The sequence below is a fragment of the Grampus griseus genome, assembly GCF_964374135.1.
Source record: "Grampus griseus genome assembly, chromosome: 8".
NCBI lineage: Eukaryota > Metazoa > Chordata > Mammalia > Artiodactyla > Delphinidae > Grampus > Grampus griseus.
Genome location: NC_139002.1, coordinates 56031551 through 56055794, shown reverse-complemented (window position 1 = coordinate 56055794; position 24244 = coordinate 56031551). Strand labels below are relative to the sequence as shown.

At 38.8% G+C, this 24244-nt stretch overlaps 2 protein-coding genes and 1 pseudogene across 5 annotated transcripts in view; 2 read left to right on the top strand and 1 right to left on the bottom strand.

The window, feature by feature from the left end:
- The window catches only part of UVRAG (UV radiation resistance associated), a 315025-nt gene that overhangs the window by 204275 nt on the left and 86506 nt on the right, over positions 1-24244 (top strand). The window lies entirely within an intron of this gene.
- On the top strand, positions 210-1055 carry LOC309825614 (tomoregulin-1-like; annotated as a pseudogene). Its single transcript has one exon. The product of its transcript is annotated as a tomoregulin-1-like (transcript).
- On the bottom strand, positions 22404-22730 carry LOC309826228 (U6 snRNA-associated Sm-like protein LSm4; the record flags this gene model as incomplete). Its single annotated transcript, XM_082660221.1, has 1 exon — positions 22404-22730. One exon carries the CDS (start codon positions 22728-22730, stop codon positions 22404-22406), a length of 327 nt encoding a protein of 108 aa, XP_082516347.1.

The following is a 24244-nucleotide window of genomic DNA, read 5'->3' as shown; positions in this document are numbered from 1 at the left end:
GCCTGCGCTCTAGAGCCTGCAAGAGCCACACCTACTGAGCCCATGTACCTAGAGCCCATGCTCTGCAAAAAGAGAAGCCACTGCAATGAGAAGCCCGTGCGCCACAACGAAGAGTAGCCCCCGCTCACCGCAACTAGAGAAAGCCCGAGCGCAGCAACAAAGACTCAACACGGCCAAAAAACCAAAAAGGCACAAAATTCTCAGAAGTTATGTATATGTGCCATACAAATTATATTCCCATCTGTGGATCAAATGGGGACACGTACCAAAATGAATGCTTTCCCAGAAGGGCTGCTTGGAAGCACCAGGAAGAGATAATAGTAGTAGCAAGAGGACCATGCTACTCTGATAATGGCTCTGGATCTGGAGAGAGAGAATAGGAAGGGGCAGGGAGAGTTGTTCACAGAAAACACTCCAAGTGTGGACCTTGCAAATATAAAGCTGAGTGTGATGAAGATACAGAGAATGTTGGGTGTGTATGTAATATAGATTGCAGTGGATACAGTTTTAATCCTGTGTCTGCTTCTGATGGGAGTTCCTATAACAATCCCTGTTTTGTTCGAGAAGCATCTTATATAAAACAAGAACAAATTGATATAAGGCATCTTGGTCATTGTACAGACACAGATGACACTAGTTTGTTGGGAAAGAAAAATGATGGACTACAATATCAACCAGATGTGAAAGATGCTAATGATCAAAGGGAAGATGTTTATATTGGAAACCACATGCTTTGCCCTGAAAACCTCAGTAGTTACTGTATCCATGGAAAATGTGAATTCATTTATTCTTCTCAGGCTTCTTGTAGATGTGAGTCTGGTTACACTGGACAGCACTGTGAAAAGACAGACTTTAGTATTCTCTGTGTAGTGCCAAGTAGGCAAAAGCTCACTCATGTTCTTACTGCAGCAATTATTGGAGCTGTACAGATTGCCATGATAGTAGCAGTTGTCATGCGCATAACAAGAAAATGCCCTAAAAACAATAGAGGACGACAGCAGCAAAACCTAGGCCATTTTACTTCAGATACATATTTCCAGAATGGTTTAAACTGATGACTTTTATATGTATACTGACGATGTGATGTACATATAAATTATGTCTTTTTTTTAAAGAATGGAAATATTTATTTCAGAGGCCTTCTTTTTGGACATTTTTAGTGTACTGTTGGCTCGTATTTAGAATATTCAGCTACAACAGTTTTGGACTGTTTAGTCTTTGTTTTATGTTTTTAAATACAGAAATTGATTTCACAAATTTGTATTACATGGTAATTCTAAGACTTGTTCTTTACCCATAAAGTAATATTTTTGCAAAGACGGACCACTTCCAAATGGTTATAAAGTCATACCCACTTCTTCCACAGTGACCACAGCAAATGACCAAGCTTGAACTGAAGGTAAAGATGTTTACAGATTACTTTTCTTACAAAAAAAATCTAGAAGACACTGTGTTTAAACATTTCAATGTTCTTGAGATTTATTAGCCGATTTTTTAGACACTACCTGTTGCATGAACTGTAAAGCTGTGTGTGTTAGGTGTAAAATATTTATAAGATGTATGAACTGGAATTTGATCATTTCTCTCTTTGAAAAAATAATACTGAATTTTTTAAAGTATATGGTAGCAATGATGGAACGGATCAGTGAAAAGTAGATTTAGATGTTGTGAAAATAGTCTGTTTAACAAACAGATTTGAATAAAACTTACTCTATCATTTAAAAAAAACAGTTAAAACCATCTCCTTTTTTCCTTTTTAAAATAAATGATTAGTTTAAAATCAGTTCTGTAAAGGCTAGATGTTTTTATAGAGCAGATACAGACTAAGAAAGTGAGCATATTATCTCAACTTATTATCTAATTTGAGAGATAATAAAAATACCTTGTTTTGTGCCTTTTATTCAGTAACACTCCTTTCTTTACCTTGTCTTATGAACACATTGCAAGATTCATCAGGCATACCCCTGGGAGAGCAAGAAAGACAATCTGATTTTGAGCAGAGAATGATATGGCTGGTTGATGGGCTGTTTGGGACTAGTCTCAGCAGTCATTTTGTCACTAAGAGTAAAGGCCCGATTATTGACTAGAAAGTACTTTTTAGATAAAGTTTTAGGACCAACTTAAAAGTTGTTAGTTCAGAATATCTATTTCAGTTTTTTGGCTTTTCCAGTGAAAATAATGTAATTATGCTTAAATGACCCAGTCCTCACTCCCTGCAAAAATATGCTGACATCAGGATTTATTTGTTTGACAGCATTAATTCAGAGGAACAATAAGCAATGTTTTCACACTCAAAACTAGCCAATGACATAAAAGGTTACAAATATTAAATTAGAAATGCTTCATTGTCATGAGTTTCACACATGGGTGTGCCTGAATGTACACTTGTATACACAGAGCAACATCAGGTAATATTAGAAAAAGATCGATTCCTAGAACTCAGATAATCGTTATATTCACCAGATGTCTTTTGAGTAAAATATTCCTCTTTTCTCTATTGTGTTTCAAACACTTGAATTCCTGGAAGACACTAAAACTCAATTTGAGTATACACTCTCTTCATCTAGGAGTCATACACTTACTGAGGGTTAAATTGTTTATAGCTCTTTCAGTTGACTCTTTTCTACTTTAATCTTTTATGAAACGTCCTGGGGGTAGGAAACCCAAAGGGGAAGTCCATGGACATATGAAGAAAGGCCAAAAAATAGGAGAATACACATATAAGGAAATGGAAATAATAATGTAAAAAAAGACTTTTAAGAATTTCAAAATTCTCAAAGGAGGAAATAGCATCCATAAAAAAAGAATGAGATTTTATGAAACAGAAATAGGTAGTTGTTGGGACTTCCCTGGTGGTCCAGTGGCTGAGACTCCATGTTCCCAATGCAGGGGGCCCGGCTTCGATCCCTGGCCAGGGAACTAGATCCCACATGCTGCAACTAAAGGTCCTGCATGCCACAATTAAAAAGATCCCACCTGCCATGCAACGAAGATCCCGTGTGCTGCAGCTAAGACCAGGTGCAGCCAAATAAATTAAAAAGAAAAAGAAATAGGTAGTTGTGACTCAAGAGACATAGAAAAATGTATTTTTTAAAAAGACCCTCATAAATAGTGTACTAGACACACTTAAGCAGAGAATTTGTGAATAGTAAATAGAAATGAAAAATGTCACCCAGAATGCAGCCCAGAGAGAGAAAGAGATATATGAGACAGAAGTTATAGGACACAGAGGTTAATTAAGAGGTGTCAACATGTATCTAATAGGAATATTCTAAGAATAGAGATTAGAGGGAATGGCAATGAAGAAGTGTTATTTAAAAGTGGCTGAGTAAAAAAATACAGGGAGGTAATTATGACAACAGAATAGGAGACACTTATAGATACAACAGAGACTGAAAAATCATAAGAACATACTGTGAACAACTTTTAGGTGGAATGGAATTTTTTAGCAAAAAGTATATAAAATATAACAAAATTGATTTTAAAAGAAATGGGAAAACTGAATAAGATCTGTTTCCCGAGCATGATAGAATAGATATCTGGACCAACATTGAAAATGTAGGATTAAAAAAAGAATCTTTTTTTTTTTTCTGGTTGTCATTCTCTTAATGCTTATTTTTAAAATTATTTATTTATTTATATTTATTTATTTTTGGCTGTGTTGGGGCTTCGTTTCTGTGCGAGGGCTCTCTCTAGTTGTGGCAAGCGTGGGCCACTCTTCATCGCGGTACGCGGGCCTCTCACTGTCACGGCCTCGTCTTGTTGCGGAGCACAAGCTCCAGACACACAGGCTCAGTAGTTGTGGCCTGTGTGCACAGACCTAGTTGCTCCGCGGCATGTGGGATCTTCCCAGACCAGGGCTCGAACCCGTGTTCCCTGCACTGGCAGGCAGATTCTCAACCACTGCGCCACCAGGGAAGCCCAAAAAAAGAATCTTAAATGTATCTATTAGTTAACAATAAAATAAAGAATACTTAGGTCAAAAACTGAGTGATGGCAAGAACCTAGAGAGATAAGGTGAGCAATCATTTGCCTTGAAGGCATTTAATAAACAACCTGATCAGGATAATATGAGAAACAGACTTGGTAGACAAACTGATTTATGGACATAAATACAAAAATACAAATTAAAACGTGTGCAAGCTGAATCGAGCAGTTGAGAAGAGTCAATGGCTCAACACTAAAAAGTCTTCCACATAATTCACTCGTTAACAGGTAAACAGAAATATCATGTGGTTGTTTTTTTACTAAGTGCAGAAAAAGCATTCAATAAAATTCAACACTTATTTAGAAAGACAATAATAGGTTTTGATTAGGAGCATAAACTGTAGAACCAGATGGCATGAGTTTGAATCTAAACTCTTACTTACTGTGTATGGTATTGTCTTCATTTCATGCTTGTTAGATGTTGGGCAGAGAACCCAACTATGCTGTGCCTGGACTTCTGACCTACAAAAAATACGAGCTAATAAAAGTGGCTTTTTTAAAAAATTGAGGTGTGATGGACATATAACATTATATTAGTTTCAGGTATACAATATAATGACTCAATATTTGTATATGCTGAGAGCTGATCACGACAATAAGGCTAGTTACCATCCATCACCATACAAAGTTACAAATGTTTTCCTTGTAATGAGAACTTTTAAGATTTATATGTTGTTTTAATCTGAGAAATGTTTTGTATTTTTTTAATAGTAATAGAAAACAGTTACATCACGTGACCTTGGACAAATTACTTGATCTCCCAATGCTTTACTTTATTGTCTGTAAAGTGGAGATAATAATAGTACCCGCCTCATTAGGTGTTTGGGTGGATTCAATGAGCTAGTATGTGTAAAATATATTTGGCACATGGTAAAGCCTCAAATGATTGCAAATAGTACTAGTCGTTGTTATAGAAACTATTTGAAAACTAGAAAAAGCAGGGAATTTCCTTAAAATGCTAAAGAATAGTTATCAATCCTATAACAACCATTAGGCTAAATAGTGAAACTATTTCCATTAAAGTTAGAAAGCAGCTAAGGATGCCAGTTATTATACAGTAAAATATTTAAAAACGTTATGCTTGAGGTCCTGGTCTATATAATTAAATGGAGAAAAGAGATGAAGTATAAATATTTTAAATAAAGGGACAAAATTGTCTTTTGCAGATATGAATGTTATGTAGAAGCTGTGAGGGAATCTGCAAACTATTAGAATTAGAAAACTAGCACGTTTGTTGGATATAAGATCAACATGAAAATTAAGTAAATTCTATATACCAGTAATAACCAAATAGAGAGTGACCACAATATAAGTACCTTGTAATATATTTAATAAAAATGTGAAAGACTGGGCTTCCCTGGTGGCGCAGTGGTTGAGAGTCCGCCTGCCGATGCAGGGGACATGGGTTCGTGCCCCAGTCCGGGAGGATCCCACATACCGCAGAGCGGCTGGGCCCGTGAGCCATGACTGCTGGGCCCGCGCGTCCGGAGCCTGTGCTCCGCGACGAGAGAGGCCACAACAGTGAGAGGCCCGCGTACCACAAAAAAAAAAATGTGAAAGATCTTTATCAATGAAGAATATATAGCATTATAAAAATGATAATGAAGGACATAAAATATGTGAATAAACGAATGTACACATATATGTACCTGGTTTAACTAGGCCTTCTGCTACTCTGATTTTTATGAAAATATATCAAATTAGTTGGGCTAAAAAATAAATAGGATAACCAAATACTTTTTGGAGACTTTGGTTTTTTGTCCAGAAAATCATGGGGGAATCCCTTCTTCCTGTCAAGATTCAATTTAAAACAAAAATTTCCTTTTATAAGTTAGTGAGTGAAAACTTTAGCGTGTAAATAGCAAAAAGAAAGAAAGGAAGGAGGAAAGAGGGAGAAAGGAAGGAAAGAAAGAAGGATGGAATCCAGACAATATAAAAAGCTTTTGGTTCCGTAGTTAAAAGAAACAGCTCAAAGAATTATGAAAGGATATTAATTCCATCAGTCAGATTTCAGTCAGGAAAGCAGAATCACTATGAGTCTTATGGTATAAGGGATTTATTATAAGCATAAGATATTACAAAACTGTGGGAGAAGCTGGAGAAGAATCCAAAAGGGGGAGTTGGAGGATCAGAGAAAGTCCCTAACCAGCCCTTCAGAAGCTTGGTGCAGGTTGGACAGCTCAGGCCAGGAGGTGCGAAGCAAGATCTAACCAGCTGCTGAGTGGAACCCCAAAGGAGAGCAGGTGGGGAAACATCTATGGAGGACTGTTACCACTGCATCTGTTAGTGGGCCTGGAGTCACTGTTTGTCATCAGCACCAGCAGTTGGGAACAAGAGCTAGATGCGGAAGAGGAGCGCCAAGACCAGATGGAATCTGCAGGCAGCCTATGTCTGTTACTGGGTCTAACCACCATTCACTTCAGAGCTTCATGTCTGCTGCTTCACTTCTGTTCTCCAAATCTCATGCCAATTTTTGTTCAGCTCTAGCCTGGATCCACACATGTGCTAGTATTCTGGGAAATAGTTCTTATTTAGCCAAGTGCACACAGTAAAAACCCACGACAGGTGTGAATAGGCTCTGTACTCTATTCTAGGAATATAAAGATTACTAACACCAATAGTAATCACTCAGAAAATTATAGTTGCTCTTACTGTGTTTCAGGTACTGTTGAAAATTATATAGTCACAATAGCAGTATGAGATTAATGCTGTTATTATTCCCCTTGTATTGATGTGTAACCTGAGTCACAGACAGGTCAGCTTTACTTCCAAAGCTACACATTGTTCTCTAGGGTTAGCATCAGCAACATTCTGGAGGAATCTAGTAAAATGGGGACATACTTAAAAACTGTATTCATACTAGAAAAAGTTGCTCAAAGGAGGGCAAAAATTAGAAAAAAATAGAAACAGCCTAAATCTTCGTCAGTAAGGAAGTAGAGAAGTAAAGTCTGAATATCCATGAGATAGAGTACTAATTAGGAGTTCAAAGAAATGCATTACATATGTATATCAGCAAAAATACCTCTTAAAACACAGTACTGAGGGGAAAAGTGAGTTGCAGAATGATATACATGATCTATCATTGTTCATTTAAACATTTGTATTTTAAAAGTATAAAAAGTGATATATACAGATGTTCACCAAATTTATAAAGCTAGTAGCTTGTGGGAGGGGCCATGGCAGATGCGTTGCTTGTCTACCCACAGCCATTCTTGGCTTCCTACTTATCAGCAGAGCTCCATTTTGTTAATTATTCTTTCTCTTCATTTGCTATATGGAAGGTGGGGCTCAGCCCCCAGCAGTAAATTACAACTGGCTGTTTACCAATCACAGTAAGTCCGTTCCATCACCAGTGCTTGGTTTGTGCATAAACTTGTGTCACAGTTATGGCCAGTTCTCTGGGGGTATTTCTGGGAATGGTTTTATGTACTAAGACAGATATGACTGGGCTGCTAGTAATACATCTATAGTGGCAGAATAGAAGGATGGGAAAAACTGGGTTCTGGATAAAGTCATCAAGTTCCTGAGTTAGCCAATCCTGGAACTAATCTGTCTCCAGTCTTATTATTTAAATCAGTTGATTTGGGTTTTCTGTTAATTGAGGTTGAAAGCATCCTAACTGATGGTAGTAGGGATGGGGAACAAAGGAGGCTCACTTTATCTGTAAGCATTTTATTTCTTTTAACTAAAAAAATGCAAAAAATCAATTAAGTTTGAGTCGTGGATGTATAGTTATTTGCTCATTATTCTCCAATTTAAAGAAGAGTGGCACATAAGTTATATATACATCGTGAACAAAGACATGGGAATGATCATTGTCAGTTGAGGGGCAACTGGGAAATATTTCTCAGCAAATGAAGCAAGAACCAATTTGTTTGTATTCATTTAATATATACTTACTTGCTTTTCACTCTCTGTGTAAGCTACTGTACCATTCAATTTGGGGCTCATATTTGAAATCACTGTGTTTTTTATTTGTAAAGAGCATCTTTTTTATATACATAAATTTATTTTTTGGCTGCGTTGGGTCTTCGTTGCTGTGCACGGGGCTTTCTCTAGTTGTGGTGAGCGGGGGCTACTCTTTGTTGCGGTGTGCGGGCTTCTCATTGCGGTGGCTTCTCTTTGTTGTGGAGCACAGGCTCTAGGCACGCGGGCTCAGTAGTTGTGGCTTGCAGGCTCTAGAGCGCAGGCTCAGTAGTTGTGGCACACGGGCTTAGTTGCTCCGCGGCATGTGGGATCTTCCCAGACCAGGGCTCGAATCCGCGTCCCCTGCATTGGCAGGCGGATTCTTAACCACTGCGCCACCAGAGAAGTCCCATCAATCAATGTTTTAGTGCCTCACTTTTAAAAATGAATGGTCAGGGACCATTAGAAAAGGAAGAGGAAACAAGAGGGTAGGAAATTATTCAAGAAACAACATAAGAAAAATTCTAATAATTTGAAGGACTTGATTTCAGATTGTGGGAGCCCAGTGAGTGCCAAGCACTGTGATATTTCAAAATGCTAGAGGTAAAGTGAAGATTCTGAAGCCTTGCAGAGGGGAAAAAATACAACGGAATGGGAATCATGATATCTGACTGCTCAAAGTCAACACTGAAAGGTAGAAAGTGATGGAACAATGCCCTCAGAATACCGTGGGAAAATTATTTCTATAAGCTTGGCTTATATACGGCATCCCTGGGCAATACTGTGGGCTTGATTCTAGACCACCACAATAAAGCAAATTGCATGAATTTTTTGGCTTCCTAGTGCTATATAAGTTATGTTTACACTATATTGTAGTCTGTTGTGTGCAATAGCATTATGTCTAAAAAACAGTGTACATACCTTAATGAAAAAATACTGCTTAAAAATGCTAACCATCATCTGAACCTTCAGCCAGTCGTAATCTTTTTGCAATAGTAACAGCAAACATCACTGATCACAGATCACCATAACAAATACGATAATAGTGAAAAAGTTTGAAATATTGTAAAAATTACCAAAATGTGGCACAGAGAGGTGAAGTGAGCAAATGCTGCTGGAAAAAGTGGCGCTGATAGACTTCCTCGATGCAGGATTGCCACAACCTTCCATTTGTAAAAAATGCAGTATCTGCGAAGCACAATAAAGCGAAGCACAGTGAAAACCAGGTGTGCCTGTATCTGTCAGACTGTCAGCCAGATACATGGTAGAAAAGTCTTTTCAGACATGGAGGTCCTAAAAGAAAATCTCCCTATGCACCTTTCCTAGGAAACTCTTGGAAGATGTGCTCTGTTAATACAAGGGAATAAACCCAGTAAAAGTAAAACATCATTCAAGGAAAAGAAGGGATCCAGCACAGCAGAGAAGCAGAGGGATCTCAGGATGATGGTGAAGGGAAATGTAGAAGGTCAGCTCTTCAACTGGCCTAGAGAGCAGGAGGACAAAGAAAGAGTGAAAGATTATCTGATGTATTTAATTATATTTTGAGGGAATTTTCATTGCTTTCAGGGAGTCAGAGAATGAATTACTTAGAGGTACATCAATAAATTTAACAAATGAAGAAATTAGATGGTAATTAACTCCAGGAAGAACCAAGTTGAAAAGAAAGAAAATATAAATATCATTCATTATATGGCTCTACTCAAAATAATAATTATGTAGTTACAATACTGTAACATTGCACATTGATTTCACCAAAGAATGTGCTTTTGTTTGTTTGTTTATTTTTTGGCCATGCGCAGCTTGTGGGATCTTAGTTCCCTGACTAGGGGTTGAACCCGGCCCCGACACTGAAAGCGCTGAGTTCTAAACACTGGACTGCCAGAGAATTCCCCCAAAATGTGGCATTGACCTTGTTGAGAGAATGGGAGGAAGAAGTGTGGTTGTTTTGGGAAGAGATGGGGAAGCAATGTGTAAGAGAGAGAGATCCTCATCTTTTCCAGTAGGTTGTTTTTAAAACCAGAGAATCAAGAAACAGGAATATAGAATATTAATTATGTATATGTAGGGTAAATACTTTAAAAAGCAGCTTAAAGCATTGAGAATTGTTGGCTCAGGGGGTTAGGAGTTGAGGGAGAGGTAAGGTATTACCTAAGAAACATATAAGCTAATATTTTTACCATCAAGCTTGTAGAGCAATTTGACTTTTTAAACCATGTACATATATTCTTTTGATAAATAAACATTAATTTTTAAGTATGTTTTATTTATACAAAACCTTTTTATTTGTAAACCAATATAACACAATTCAACATTTATTCAGTGCCTGTTATGTAGATTATTGTACGAGAGAGATATGTAAATATATGATCTTAAAGCAAATCCGTAATGTGAGTACCTGCTTCCAAATGGAGGATAAATACTGATGAATCTTAAAGCACCATCCATTCTGATCTGGGACTTGGGGGGAGGCTTCAGTGGATTGAGTATTTGCATTGGGACTCAAAGGATGAGAGGAATTTGAATGGGAGATTAAATGCCAGCTGTGGCCAGTGTTGTCAGGTCCCACCATGACTGCAAAAGTAACTATGTGTAGAAGAGTCTGGGAGAGCCGTGGGAGGCTATGTTGACTTCTCTGCCTTTCCTAGACATTTCTGTTAGTCACTTTTTCCTGAGGATTTATTCCTCCCTGCCCTATCACCCAGAGACTCTTAATTTTAGTATTGACTTTACCATGCTGTGTTAGGTGGTGGTTCTCTCTCTGCCGGCACCCTGCCTCTTCTTAAACTTTTGGTCTAATTTAGAGAGGGATAAGGAAAGAGAAAAGAAAACCTTGGTTTCACCTGACCAAATGTAGATTCCTGAATGTAAAGATAGGAACTCTCTTCCGTAACCTCACAGGCAACTAGATATGGCTGTTACCTCTTTTGAGGTCCTAAGGTTAAACAGCCATTTTCACAGTTTGAACATAATTCTTAGAAACCTCAAGAGTAATGTAGGACACATCTAATTGTTTGCAAAGGAATGTAATAATTTCATAACTATAACATAATTTACATTTAGGTCTTTAATCCATCTTGAGTTTATATACACTACCAAATGTAAAATAGATAGCTAGTGGGAAGCAGCTGCATAGCACAGGGGGATCAGCTCAGTGCTTTGTGACCACCTAGAGGGGTGGGATAGGGAGGGTGGGAGGGAGACGCAAGAGGGAGGGGATATGGGGATATATGTATACATATAGCTGATTCACTTTGTTATACAGCAGAAACTAACACAACAATGTAAAGCAATTATATTCCAATAAAGATGTTAAAATAAATAAAAATTTTAAAAATGGAAACTAAATAATAATAATAATTTATTCCTGTTATATGTCAAAACTGCTATTCAGAAGTAATGGGCCAAGTGTGTGTGTGTGTGTGTGTGTGTGTAAGTGTAAGTGCAACATCCTCCAAATTTAGGTTTTTGTGCTCTGGATTTGTTTTCTTTTATATTGTTGGGTCCATAAGAGGAAAGGCTGGCTTAGAACAAAATAGCAGAGCTAAACCATATGTTTTGTACCAAATTAGAAACAGGTGAAGATTGTTAAAATCCCGCAAGAGCTTAGAAAAGCTTTAGACTCAAGTTTGTATTAAAGGCAGGTGGTTATATGTACAATAAAAAGCAGTCACCAGCACACCAGCTTATTGATACATATGTGATTGATCTTTTTGGATAAAAACAAGGAGGAGTTAATAAATCACTGCACATAGCTATAAAGATGTTTGGGCTTGAAAGCCTAGCCTGTAAGAGCAAATGTGGACCCTGAAGGAAATTTATGAAGCATAGATCCTTTTAGCTTTACTTAACAGCTAACATCTGACTGACCCAGGGGGACCATGGAAATTTACTGCTGGGCCATTCAAATATGTAAGCTGTTGTGTGATGTAGAACAGGTAAAGATTAGCCCAGTAACAAATATGAGGCTATAAAATAAAATGAGATTTCGATGACTTGTAAGTACTTGTCAAAGGTCAGCTCCAAATGACTGGTCAGAAATGGGAAAAACTTGTTGATAATTAAAGCAGATTGATTATGACAACCTAGGCGTTAGCATTGGTCGCTCCCAGATCAGTGATTCTTCAAGCTTCCTCCTCCTGTGAAATCCATACTTAAACAGAATGACTTTAAGGGCCTTTAAATTGTCTTTTTGTGTGCTGAAATTGGGTAAAATTATGAGTTGAGGTAATTCCTTTTGCAATTCCATAATTGAAATACATCTTTCTCAAATATATTCTGAATATATGGAATTTGTAGACAGCCTATTCATTCTAGAACACTGACTTTAGCTAACTTATGTATGCAATTTTGAGCTTTGACATCTAGAAAGCAGGTAGAAGTTTTTAGGCTTTCTGATAGATGATCTTGAATTAACCTTTAAACTTAGGTAGTTAACAGATTTATGCACACAGTTATTGAAAAATCAATTTAGTGAAATTAAGTGGATATTTCAAAAATGTGTGGATTTATTTCCAAGCTTTTTGTCTGCTTTGCTTTATGTAAGTCTCCAAAGTAATAAATGTATGTAATATTGTTACTAGGATTTTAGGAGTTGCATTTTGGACTTTAATAAGGTCTATAGTTATTGATGTCAACATTCGCTGCCTTTTTGACTTACTTTACCAAAAGGTTGCCACATAAAAGCTAGATTTGGTTGTTTTCAAGGTATCAGCTTATGAAATCAGTGGTAAATTTGGTAATAATTTGGTTCATGAACATCTCATATGTGAGTTGAAGAAATCCCACAGATTTTTTATAGAAATCTTGACTAAGTGAAATTTACAAAATAATACAAATGTACAAAATGGGATTATTACTGGGCGGGGGTGGGGCTTGGGTCCATGGTGTAGAATTAGTTTAAGATGAGGAGTCAAAAGGCACCAGTTGGAATTCTAGCTCTACCACTTCATCCCTACATTTACTCCTCCCTCCATTAAACCGGTAAAAATGTTCCAGACATTGTGCTCGAGGAACTAGGATACAGTATTAATAACAGTTTCCATTCTTGTGGAAGATACAGAGGCATAAACACGCAATTACAATAGTGTCAAAGGTCCTGCGTTGGTGAGTGTACAGGGTTCTATGAGAGACGAATAGCTAATCCCAATTTGGGGCAGGGGTAAGGTCGAGTGGGGTAAGATCTGTGGTTGTAGTTGAGTGTTAGAAAAGACCGTGTGACCTTGGGCACCTCAATAACAGTGCCTATAATAGGACAAGTGCTTGTATTGTATTGATAATGTATGCTAAGTGCAATACCTAATGCATAATAGATATTCAGTAAATAAAATCCAGCATCAGCATCCCTGTTGTTATTTTGGCAGTGCTCACTGGCTCTTTTACTCTGGTGCTGGAGTTCCTTGCCTCCTATTAATATACATACAGCAAACATAGTAACTTCTCTTGTGGCACTTACAGATAGGTACTGGGGAGGTGACGCATAGTAATAATGATAATTGAATGCCTACTGTATCCTGGTAACTGTGCTGGGTCTTCGGTTTTTTTGTTTAGTTTAATTCTCACAAGCAGTCCTGGAAGATTGGTGTTATTAAACCCATTTTAGAGATTTGAAAACAGGTTCAGAGTAGTATGCCCAAGTTCACACTACAAGTAAGTAACAAAGCTGGGGGCCTGAGTCTATGCCTTTCTGACTTCAAAGCTTAACTTCTTACACCTAAATCCCCCTTCTACTTTTCTTTTCTTCTCCCCCCAGAAATAGGTATTATAATTAAATAAATAACTTTGATGTAAAGGTTTGAGCACCTAAGTGGCTTACAGAGCATATACCACTAGTTGCACTGATATATTTAAGCAAATCTATATTATGTGCGCACATTGTGAAGTAGAAATGTAAAATGGTGAGCAGTTTTTCTTCCAAATTCATATTCCAGATGGAAACATCTTTTGGCATTACCAAGTATGTAGGTTTATGCACCTTGCACGCTTAATTGTAGTTAAAAAAGAAAAAAAAACTTTACAGATTTTTGTGGGAAACAGGTGCTGTTAAACCTGGGCAAATGCAGGATGGCTGTTAATGTTGTGGAATGTGATTTTGATTTACTTGGCAGAATTTTTATTTTATAAAAATGACTATTAAAATAGACATGCTTTCCATCCTTTAATTTTGCTCTGTTTGCTGAAATTTGCCTGTAGAATATTTTTCAACAGTTACTAAAAGGGTGTGGAAAAACTGGAAGGTTTCTAGAAGGAAATTGATTCTGAATTCTTTAACAATTTTCACAACCCTGCAACTTACAAAGTTTTTTAAAAAATGGGGATTTTTTTTAACCTTCTTACTGCAATTATTTGGAATTCGATTTCCCTGAAATTCCCTTCTCTTTTTAGTACAGCTCTGTCTAAAGAACTATGTTTAATATTGGCAAAGAGAATAATCTGATGTAAATCTTTTCATTACGTAATTTCTCCTTTAAAAACTTGTGATGGCATCTTATTACCTGTCATATCAAATTTAATATCTTTTTTTCACTGGCATATATGATTTCCTATTATACATTCTCTCTCTCTTCCTTCCCCAAAGGAGAGGGGAAGATCACTCTTCTTCTTACTTTTTTATAAGGACTTTTGTCACCCTCTGCCCATGAATTATTTCAACATTGTTATCTTTTGTTGGCTGCTTCTCCTTTGATCTATTATCTCTCTCTCCTCACTTCCCTCCTAGACCTTTCCTCTGTGTTTTCTGAAACCCCTCTTCAGTGACTATAATATATACAAGTCTTCAACCTCTTTACTATATATGTGTAGTATACAACTGCTAGAGGTGAGTAAAATCTCTGGCTCTCTTCTGAAAGTATCATTTACCCTGGAGCCTTCTGAAGAGGAGACTGTTTCTTCTACATCCCATGTCTCTGGGTCTAGAGAAGGTAATGTCAGTTCAAAACCACTTCTCAGTAGCATGTACCTAGTGTTTTGACACTTGAAGTAGATCATTTTCAACACCTCTTTCTCTATATGGTAAAATTATTTTCAGTAATAATCATCACATGAAACAGATGATAATAGCCAAAAAAGAAAAGCAGAAATTTTTCTTTTATTGAAAAAAATATATATACTTTTTCTCTTGAACAGTTTCTGTGTGCCCATCTTCAGGGAGCAATTTTAAAGGTTTGTATTTTACTGTACCTTGTTCAAGGCTGATTGTAAATATTTTTGTATCTGAATAACCTTATCTAAAACTACACCAGGAAAAAAAAATGATTCGGAACTAAGAAGAATTGCACATTGCTATCATTGTTTATTTTGAACCTACTGTTTAAACACGGGAATATGTGGGAATATGTTACACCAGACAGTCTGGGGACACAAACTGTGTACAAAGGAAGCTTCGAAGATTCCAAACCATTTGAAATTTAATCAAATTGGAAGTGTGTAGTTTAGTCCACTTCGTTGGGCTGACTGTACAGCTGGGAGTTCTTTGAATTAACTTCCATGTTGATATAATATTTATTAGCATATGCATAATGAAAACATCCTGATTTGAAGATTGCATACATATAGAAATCAAACAGTCACTGCAGCAATTGTTTAGAACTTAGACCAACAAACGATTTTTTTTTCTGGGAGGATTATTTTATCACTGGCATTAGGCATTAGATTCGTTGTTTTTAACCCATTTTATTATCATTTTAAAAGTCTCTGCAGATTTATGCACCTCCTTATAGACTGCCCCCATCTTCCTGCCCTGGCTAGGCCACTGTCATTACCCTAGTGGCTTCATGCTTGTAGTTTCTCTTTTCAGTATTCCTAAATATTCTTATCCCATCATCCTTACCTCTAACCCACTTACCTATGGGAAAAAAATCAAACTGTTGGAAAGATTGGAGCACTGTAAATTCAAGTCATCTATTTCAGTTGGACTAATACATCCTAGATACCTGATTCTCCTTCCACATGACGGTCTTAAACCTTCTCTCTTTTTTCCCCATCCCCAGTTGTCCCTTTCCTTCCTGATAAATCATCCCATTTCTGACTTTATAGAGAAAGTAGAAGCTACCAGATGGGAATACTTCAACCTTCCATCGAAACACATCAAAACCTTTTGTAATCATCTCCATCATCTTCAAAATGCCCTCTCTTTTGTCGACCCTGACCCAGCCCTCTAGTCCTCCAGCTGCTTCCTCTGAAAGTGCATCTGTATAATCAGCAAATTCTCCTGTATCTTCAGGCTTTTCTCAGGGAGTTCAGCCTATCTCTTGCCCTAACTGAACTTGCATTTTCCCTGAGGACCCCATGAGTACCCATTTAGTAGCTATTAATTTTCTTATGTGCTAGTAGGTATTCAGATTCAGGAGATGAGATTGGGGTTTTCTTCCTCTCGTTGGTTTTTCTAGATTCTTACCTCTTTACCCTGTTGGCAAAGGAAACATACGAAAACCTATTCCTTTGAGACATATGCTCTTCAACTTTACCACTCTTTCAGTCTCTCAGTTATAACCCCATTACTCATCATGTGTTTTGGCAACAGAGAAACAAGAAACAGGTGACATAGGAAAGAGAAACAGTCTTTCTCTTTCTATTCAAAATCTTGCTGTTATGGGTGACACTAACACACAAGTGGATGATTCATTCAACACCCTAGCATTTCATTTCCTTGATCTTTTGGCACCAGTGATCTCTTGCTTCCCATAGTTTTTATCTACTCCCCTGGTTACTCTCTGAGTCACGTCATCATTTCTTTCAGTCCACATCCAGAATCTGATTCAAGCATCCTGCTCTCTGATGACTCCCTCAGCTCCTTCGGCTTGTGTGTTAGCCTCTTGTTCATTGTTCTTCTTGGTGACCTTCAGACCTGGCATTTTTATCTAGTTTACATTATATGTCCCATTATTTTAGTCACACCTTTGTCTTGCCCCCGCCCCCCGTGACTTCTCATTCTTACAGCCCTGTTGTCCATTTTCTCTGTACCTGCTGCACCCAGGCAGATGTGTAGAGAGTCACGCAATAGTATCATTATAAACTCATGATTAATTACCATTTCTGGGCTCTCAGTAGTGCTCAGCAGTTCTATTACATTTCTTTGTTGAAGTTGTTCTACCATTTGATCAAACTTTCATTCATTTGGGCAAAACAAAACATTGAGTTCTTCATGATCCCTCTCTATCCATCACCCTTCACTTCCAAACCGTAACCAAAGCTTTATGATTTATCTCCTAAAAGTCTTCCAAATTAGTCTCCTTTTTTCCATTTCTTATATCACCACGTTAGTCTAAGCAGCCGTGATCTCTCACCTAGATTACTGCAACATGCTGGTCTCACCTTCTCTAAACCATTCTCCACAGCAGTCAGCATATTTTTTTTTCCAAAATGCATATCGGTCATTGTCAGGAAAGTTCAAGGAGGAAGGGTTAATTAAAGAAGGAATGTATCAGATGAAAATCTAAGCAAGTTAACACCTTTGTTTAAAGTCCTTCCATGGTTTCTTATTTCTATTAGGAAATAAAATCAGACTATGGTCTGACATGGTCTAGAGGGCCCTGCATAGTCTACCTTCCTATCCAGCTTTAGTTTCCTCTCTCGCCAGAACTCCCCTCAGACCAACTATACTGTCCTTCTTTTAATTCCATGAAGCAGCATACTTACCCCTGCAGTGGTTCTTTACATATGCTGCTTCCTTTAGTTGGAACATTCCTTCCCTTAGCTCCTACTCATCTTTTTTTTTTTTTTTTAATATTTATTTGTCTGCACTGGGTCTTAGTTGCGGCATGTGGGCTCTTTAGTTGCGGCACGCGGGATCTAGTTCCCTGACCAGGGATCGAACCTGGGCCCCCTGCATTGGGAGCATGGATTCTTAACCACTGGACAACCAGGAAAGTCCCCTACTCATCTTTTTTTTTTTCTTTTTTTTTTTTTTTTTGCAGTACGTGGGCGTCTCACTGTTGTGGCCTCTCCCGTTGCGGAGCACAGGCTCCGGACGCGCAGGCCCAGCGGCCATGGCTCACGGGTCCAGCCGCTCCACGGCATGTGGGATCTTCCCGGACTGGGGCACGAACCCGTGTCCCCTGCATCGGCAGGCGGACTCTCAACCACTGCGCCACCAGGGAAACCCCCTACTCGTCTTTGAGGTCTCAGCTAAAATGTCACTTTCTCTCAGAAGTCTTCCCTGGCTCTCTCAGTCTTTTTGTCCACCTCTTTTCTGGAATAGTGTTCCTTTCCTTCAGAGTACTTAATTTATAAATTATGTATTTGTTGGTGCGATTATGTGAGCAATGTCTGTCTGCTCCACTGGACTTTAAGCTCCATTGTCTGTGTTTGCTCACCCTTGTATCCCCACCACCTAGCACCATACCTGGCACACAGTGTGAGTTCAGTGAAGAATTGTTGAGTGAATAAACTGTTTCCATAGTGATCAGTTTCTTTCATCCTTCCTGTTATAATGGGAGACTTGGCCCACCTGCCATCCAAGGCAAATCCTCCTCCTGTGCTCTCACCACCTGTAGGATGGAGACCCTGTTCCCGCTCTCCTTCCCAGGGCATCCCACTATGCTTCACCATGTTACTGAGCTCTCTTCTCACTGTGGCAAACTTCACATCATCTCCCTTTCCTCACCTTGTCACTCCTGAACTCACACCAGTCTTCCTTCATCTCCCACTGCTTCATTTAAACGTGTTTACCATATTACCAAAGCTACCTACCAATGAATTCATGTAATTACATCCAATAGACATGTCTTCATGTCTCCGTTGCTTGAACTGTCAGCAGCATTTGACTACTGATGATATCTTCCTTCTTAAATTAACACTTTCTCTGTGCTTTTCTGGTGAGGCACTTGGTTTTCCTCAAATCTTTCTGAGCAGTCCTTCCCAGGCCCCTTTTCATTTCCCCATCTCTTGTTGATATTCTTAAGGCTCTGAAACAACCCTCCTCTTTGTGATTTTTTTAGGCCATCTCTTTCATACCTGGGTTTCAGTTTCCCTTTAAGGTTTTGTAATTCTTGATATTTTTACCCCAAATTTCTCTTAACTTTATGTATAAGGATATTTTTTGTAAAATATATTATCTATATTATATACACCTATATATTATAGGTGTATATGTAAAGTATATACACCTGCTTCTCCTCAGCATTCCCTGTCTCAGTTCATAGACACCACCATCTACCTGGTTACTCAATCAGGAAACCGAAGGGTCATCTTTGACCCCTCTGTCTTCACCACTGTCACAACTGTCTATCACAGAGTCTTGCACTCTACCTACAAATCATAGCTCAAATCTACTCACATATGTTCCTCTCCACTACTGGAACCCTAATCAAAACCATCACCATTCTGGTCTGAACCATCGCAACGGCCTCCTAACCAGGTCTTGTTCCCCTTTATTTACTGCACTGTGGCCAGAGTGGTCTTTAAGAAATATAAACCCCAATTCTGTCACTCTCGTGCTTAAGAAATCTCTAATTAACCTCCCATTGTCCTTAAGGATATAGTCTAGATGTCTTGTGGTTTACAGGACCCTGTGCAGTCTGGTCCCTGCTGACGTCTCCAGCCCAGTCTTCTAGCACTGAGCACTCATACTGTGTTCCTCACCCCACCCCCTAGCTGTCTATTTTAATGTCGCCTGTACTTTTATCAAATTAAGATGACAGCCTCATTTTATCAGTTGCTTAGGCTCAAAACTCTGAAGTTATCCTTGACTCCTCTGCCTCTCACACCTCATATAAGATCTTTCAACAAATCATTTGGCTCTGTCTTCAAAATACGAGAATTCAGTTACTCCTCACCGCTTTCACAGCTACCATCCTGGTTTATACCACCCTCTTTTCTTGGCTGGGTCTTTGCAGGAGCCTCTCCATGTTTCCTTTTTCCTCCCCTGCAGTTTGTTCTCTCAGAGAAGCCAAAGCATCTGTGTCTCTCATCTTTTCAGAACCCTCCAGAGCTTCCCCTCTCGTTCAGAGTAAAACCCAAAGTCCTTACTCTGACCTACTAGGCCTTGCGTGATCTGGACCCATTACCTTGCTGACTTTCTCTCCTCTTCCTTTTCCCTCACTCTGCTCCAGCCATTTCTTATCTTGTGTGCCTCTGGCCTGCCTTACAGTTTTACTGCATCCTCATCAACTTGGAATGAATTATAGATAAAGCTTTAGTGTTATTATACAGCTCAGCAGAAAAATGTGAGTTTTTCTTTTTTTAGTCATGACAAAGTAAAACATAGTAGTCTCTTTTACTCTGCCAGGTGGAAGGAAAGAGAGACATGGGCATTTTCAGGAAGTGTGCAAAGGCAGAGAGAAATGAGCTTGGTGTGTTCATGAGACTATGAGAAAACCACTGGAACAGAATAAGGTTGCAGATAACTCTGACAGTTCAGATCACGAAGGCCTTGAAAGCCAGGCAGAGAAGTTGAAATTTAAAACAATAACTGGTTAGGAAGCAGGGCTGCTAAGTGACATGGTAAAAAGTCTTACTTAAGAAGGAAAATAATGATACTACCTTCTAGTGAGTAGAGGACAGGAATGCTGCTAAACATCCTACAGTCCACACAACAACAAAGAACTTTCTAGAGTGGCGATGGGAATGGAGAGATGAGAATGTTTCACAGGAAAAATGGCTTGTCGACCTGGTGAATCACTGCATATATAAAATGCAAAAAAGGGTAAAAATTGAATGCCACTCTAAGCCTGAGTGATAAAAGTTGTGGGAGAAGACTAGACAGGAGAAAGTAAGTTGAGTTTGAAGTAAACTCGTGACCTCAGAACATACTGAGGATGTGTTGTCACATTTTCTACAAGCACAATGAGCAGAAGTGATCTTAATATGCATAATAAAAATTTTGAATTAACTCTAGCCATGTCCTCATCCCCAGCTGAGCCATCAAAGAACCAGACGTGGATGTGGGGCTCCGAAGGTGAAAGCAAGAAACTAACCAATTCGGAGTCCTTTTAAAAAATGTCTGGTTTGGGGAGGAGGGGGAAGGGCTTATAATAATTGATCTTTTGAAAATAAGAAAGGTTCAAAATAAATTTCTTTTACAATTTTATTCCAAATTGATTGTGGCATATCCTTCATATATACATACACACATGTGAAGTAATTTGAGTATGTATTATATACAATATTTATATATATATAAATTTAATTTTAAAACATTTCCTACTTTCAGACCATACACATGAATCTCTTTTTCTCACATTTCATTTGCTAGCACTTCAGTAGGTCTACTTTGTAGCCTTAGCTGATGCCTGTCATCGTGACCCTTTGGCATTATACTCTTGAAATATTTTCTTGGTTCCTGAAGGACATATGAAGTTATATTCAATATATTTATTTTGGCATATTCAGAATTACAGAATCTTGGAGACGGATGAGGTATTATACCCCATCGAGTCCAATGGGCCACCCAGTGTTTTATTCCCCCCATATTAGGCTCTAGGGCTGCTGTAACAAATTACCACAGACTTGGTGACTTAAAGTAGCAGAAATTTATTCTCTCATGGTCTGGAGGCCAGAAGTCCAAAATCAAGGTGTCAGCAGGGCACCGAAAGCTCTGTAGGGGAGATTCTTTCCTTGCCGTTTCCAGCTTCTGCTGGCTCCAGGCATTCCTTGGCTTGTGGCTGTGTAACTCGAATCTCTGCTTCCATCTTCAGGTGACCACCTCCTCTGTGTCTCTCCTCTGTGTCCTTATAAGGACACTTAACTGGAGTTAGGTCGCAACTGGATATTCAAGGATATTCTAATCTCTAGATTCTTACCCTTTTCCCAAATAATGTTGCATTCACAGGTTCTGGGTTTCCAGATATGGACATATGTTTCGGGGGGACCACCATTCAGCCTACTAGACCCCTGAATGCATGGGGGTTTTTTGTTTTGTTTTTGTTTTCATAGATGTAGTTTTTCGTTTTGTTTTGTTGAGGTTTTTTTTGTCACAAAAAGAGGGAGAGAGGAAGTGATGGGACAGGGCCCAGTGTTGTCCCCCAGAACAGCTTCTGAGGCAAAGGTTCATCTGGATTCATTTTGAAAAAGCAATTTTGGGGTCCGTGTTTCAGGAAATTCTCCAGGCTGTCAGTCTTAGTGCAAACAGCTTAAAACAAAAACCTCCCTTCTGTTCACCACTCAGGGATCTAACACAAAATGCAAAACAGACCTGTTTGGAAAATGCCTGACCTTAAAACAAGAGTGAGGCCTTTAGAGATGCGTTACATACAGAATCTCCCAGGAATCAAGTCTGCTGCGACTTCACAAAACCAGAAGCCCAGAACAACATTTCCAACTGTAGAACTCCTGGCTAACAAAAAAAGAGGAGGATCACAGAAGACAGGCAGGGGGTCCTACCCGGACACCTGCCTCTTCGTTTTGTTCTGAACAGACTCATAAACTGGAGCGTAGAAAAGCGGCCTCGGGGGTGGGAGCAGATGCTCGGTGGTTGCGGCTCAGTCTCTGGGGAACAGAGGGGCGGCTCACTGTTTGCCCGCCTCTCTGCCCGGCCTCCTTTCTGGCTGATCTCTGCTGGTCCCTGGGATCTCTCCTCACCCAGCACCCCCCATGCCATGGCCCTTCTGTCGCTTCTGCTGCAGGCCACCACGGCCACGGCCCTTGGCCGCCACCTCCCCCTTGACTGTGTCGATGATCTCATTGGGGATGCGCAGGTACTTGATGGTGCTGCTGCGGATGTAGCACTCGGGCATGAGCCAGAAATTGTCTCTGTCCCTGGACTTGCGTGAGATCACCTCACGCAAGTTGATGTTCATCCAGTTGTCACAGCTCACTAGATGCCCATTGTATGCCTCCCCGTTTTTGAGCTCGACCAACAGTGGGTGATTCTGAGCCGTTTTCAGCAGCCACAAGTGAAGCATGGTGCCAGCAGGGACTGGGCTCCCCGCCACTTCCACCACAGCCACCACAGCTCACCGCATGGTTATTATTGGTTGACCGGCCTCTGCTTAGCTTCCTCTACTCAAGATCTTTTGGATTTTGACTAATTCTGTGGTGACATCAACTTTCCTGTAACTTTTTTGCCATCAACTTTGGGTTTTCCTGCTTGATGCCGTGAGAATAAAACCAGCTTTTTTTCTCTCTGAAAGTCCTTCATTTGTTGTCCATGAGACTTCTGCCCTTCAGGCTAAACACCTGTGGTTCCGTCAACCATTTCTCTCAAAACTATGGCTCCCATTCTCCTATTCATCCTGGGTGTTTTTCTCTAAAGGACCCAGTGACAATAGAAAGAATACTGAGTGTATAACTGAAGACCTAATGCTGAGGTGTCATATCTTTTCCACTAAGTAGGTGACCAAGGCAAGTTAGTTTCTTTTAAATAACAAAAGCACTGGACCACTCTGCTTCACTGCATGCTTTTTATAGTCAAATGAGATTATTACAAAACCTGTAAGAAACATAACCTATAAGAAAGGTTCCAGTTATTTATCTGTATGCTTCTAAAAAGAAATATTAACTCCCAGAACTAAACGTAGATCTGTCAGTATCATCTGACACAGTACTAAGTATTGATAGTTGGCACTAGCACGTTCCCTGGTTATCTGCTCTCTTTCTGTTAATACAGCCTGGGATTACATTGGCTTTTTGGTACTCATGTCATAATTCTTTAATCACACGGAAATTACTAGGTACTAAAGAGCTCCAAACCATCTTCACAGATAATCTATTTATTGCTTTCTAATTCATTGACTTTTACCACGTAGGGTCAGTGAATTTTTCAAACAACTTGGAAATATAATTTAATTTGGAAAAGAATTTAATATTGCTCATTATAATTGCATTTTCTGTAAAAGTATAATAATAGGAAATGTATACTTATTCCTCTAGTTATTGAATCTAATACTCCCTTAAATTAATTCTGTTTATGGTGCTAAGGACATTTTTCTGGCTGTACTTGAATGACCACATTCTTATCTAAACCTTCTGCAGTCTGCTAATGAGATTCTCTATGTATATTGAATTAAGATGCCTTTGATTTGTATCTTATGTCCTGATGGTAATAGGTTTTACCCTTTTAGATGGATTTCATTTTTCTAGATTGCTTAGTAGATCTATAAATCCATGTACTTTCGCAGAGTAAGATGACTGTAATGGTTGGAAGCTATTATACTGTTCAACTTGACGTGACCCCTTAAGAATTTGAAAGCAACATAAGATGTGAACTCTGTCCTAATATTTGATCTGTCTTAAAGTTTCCCTATTAGAACCTTTGGCTCTAATCACTCTTTAGATTTGTTTTAATGGTACATACACACCTTGGGGCTCTTTCTTTCTATAAAGAAGCCCCAGTGAAGTAATAAAGTCAATGTCATAAGATCCATTCATCAGGATTCAGAGGCTTGGTTTTCAATGTATGCTTATTTCAGTTTACTTT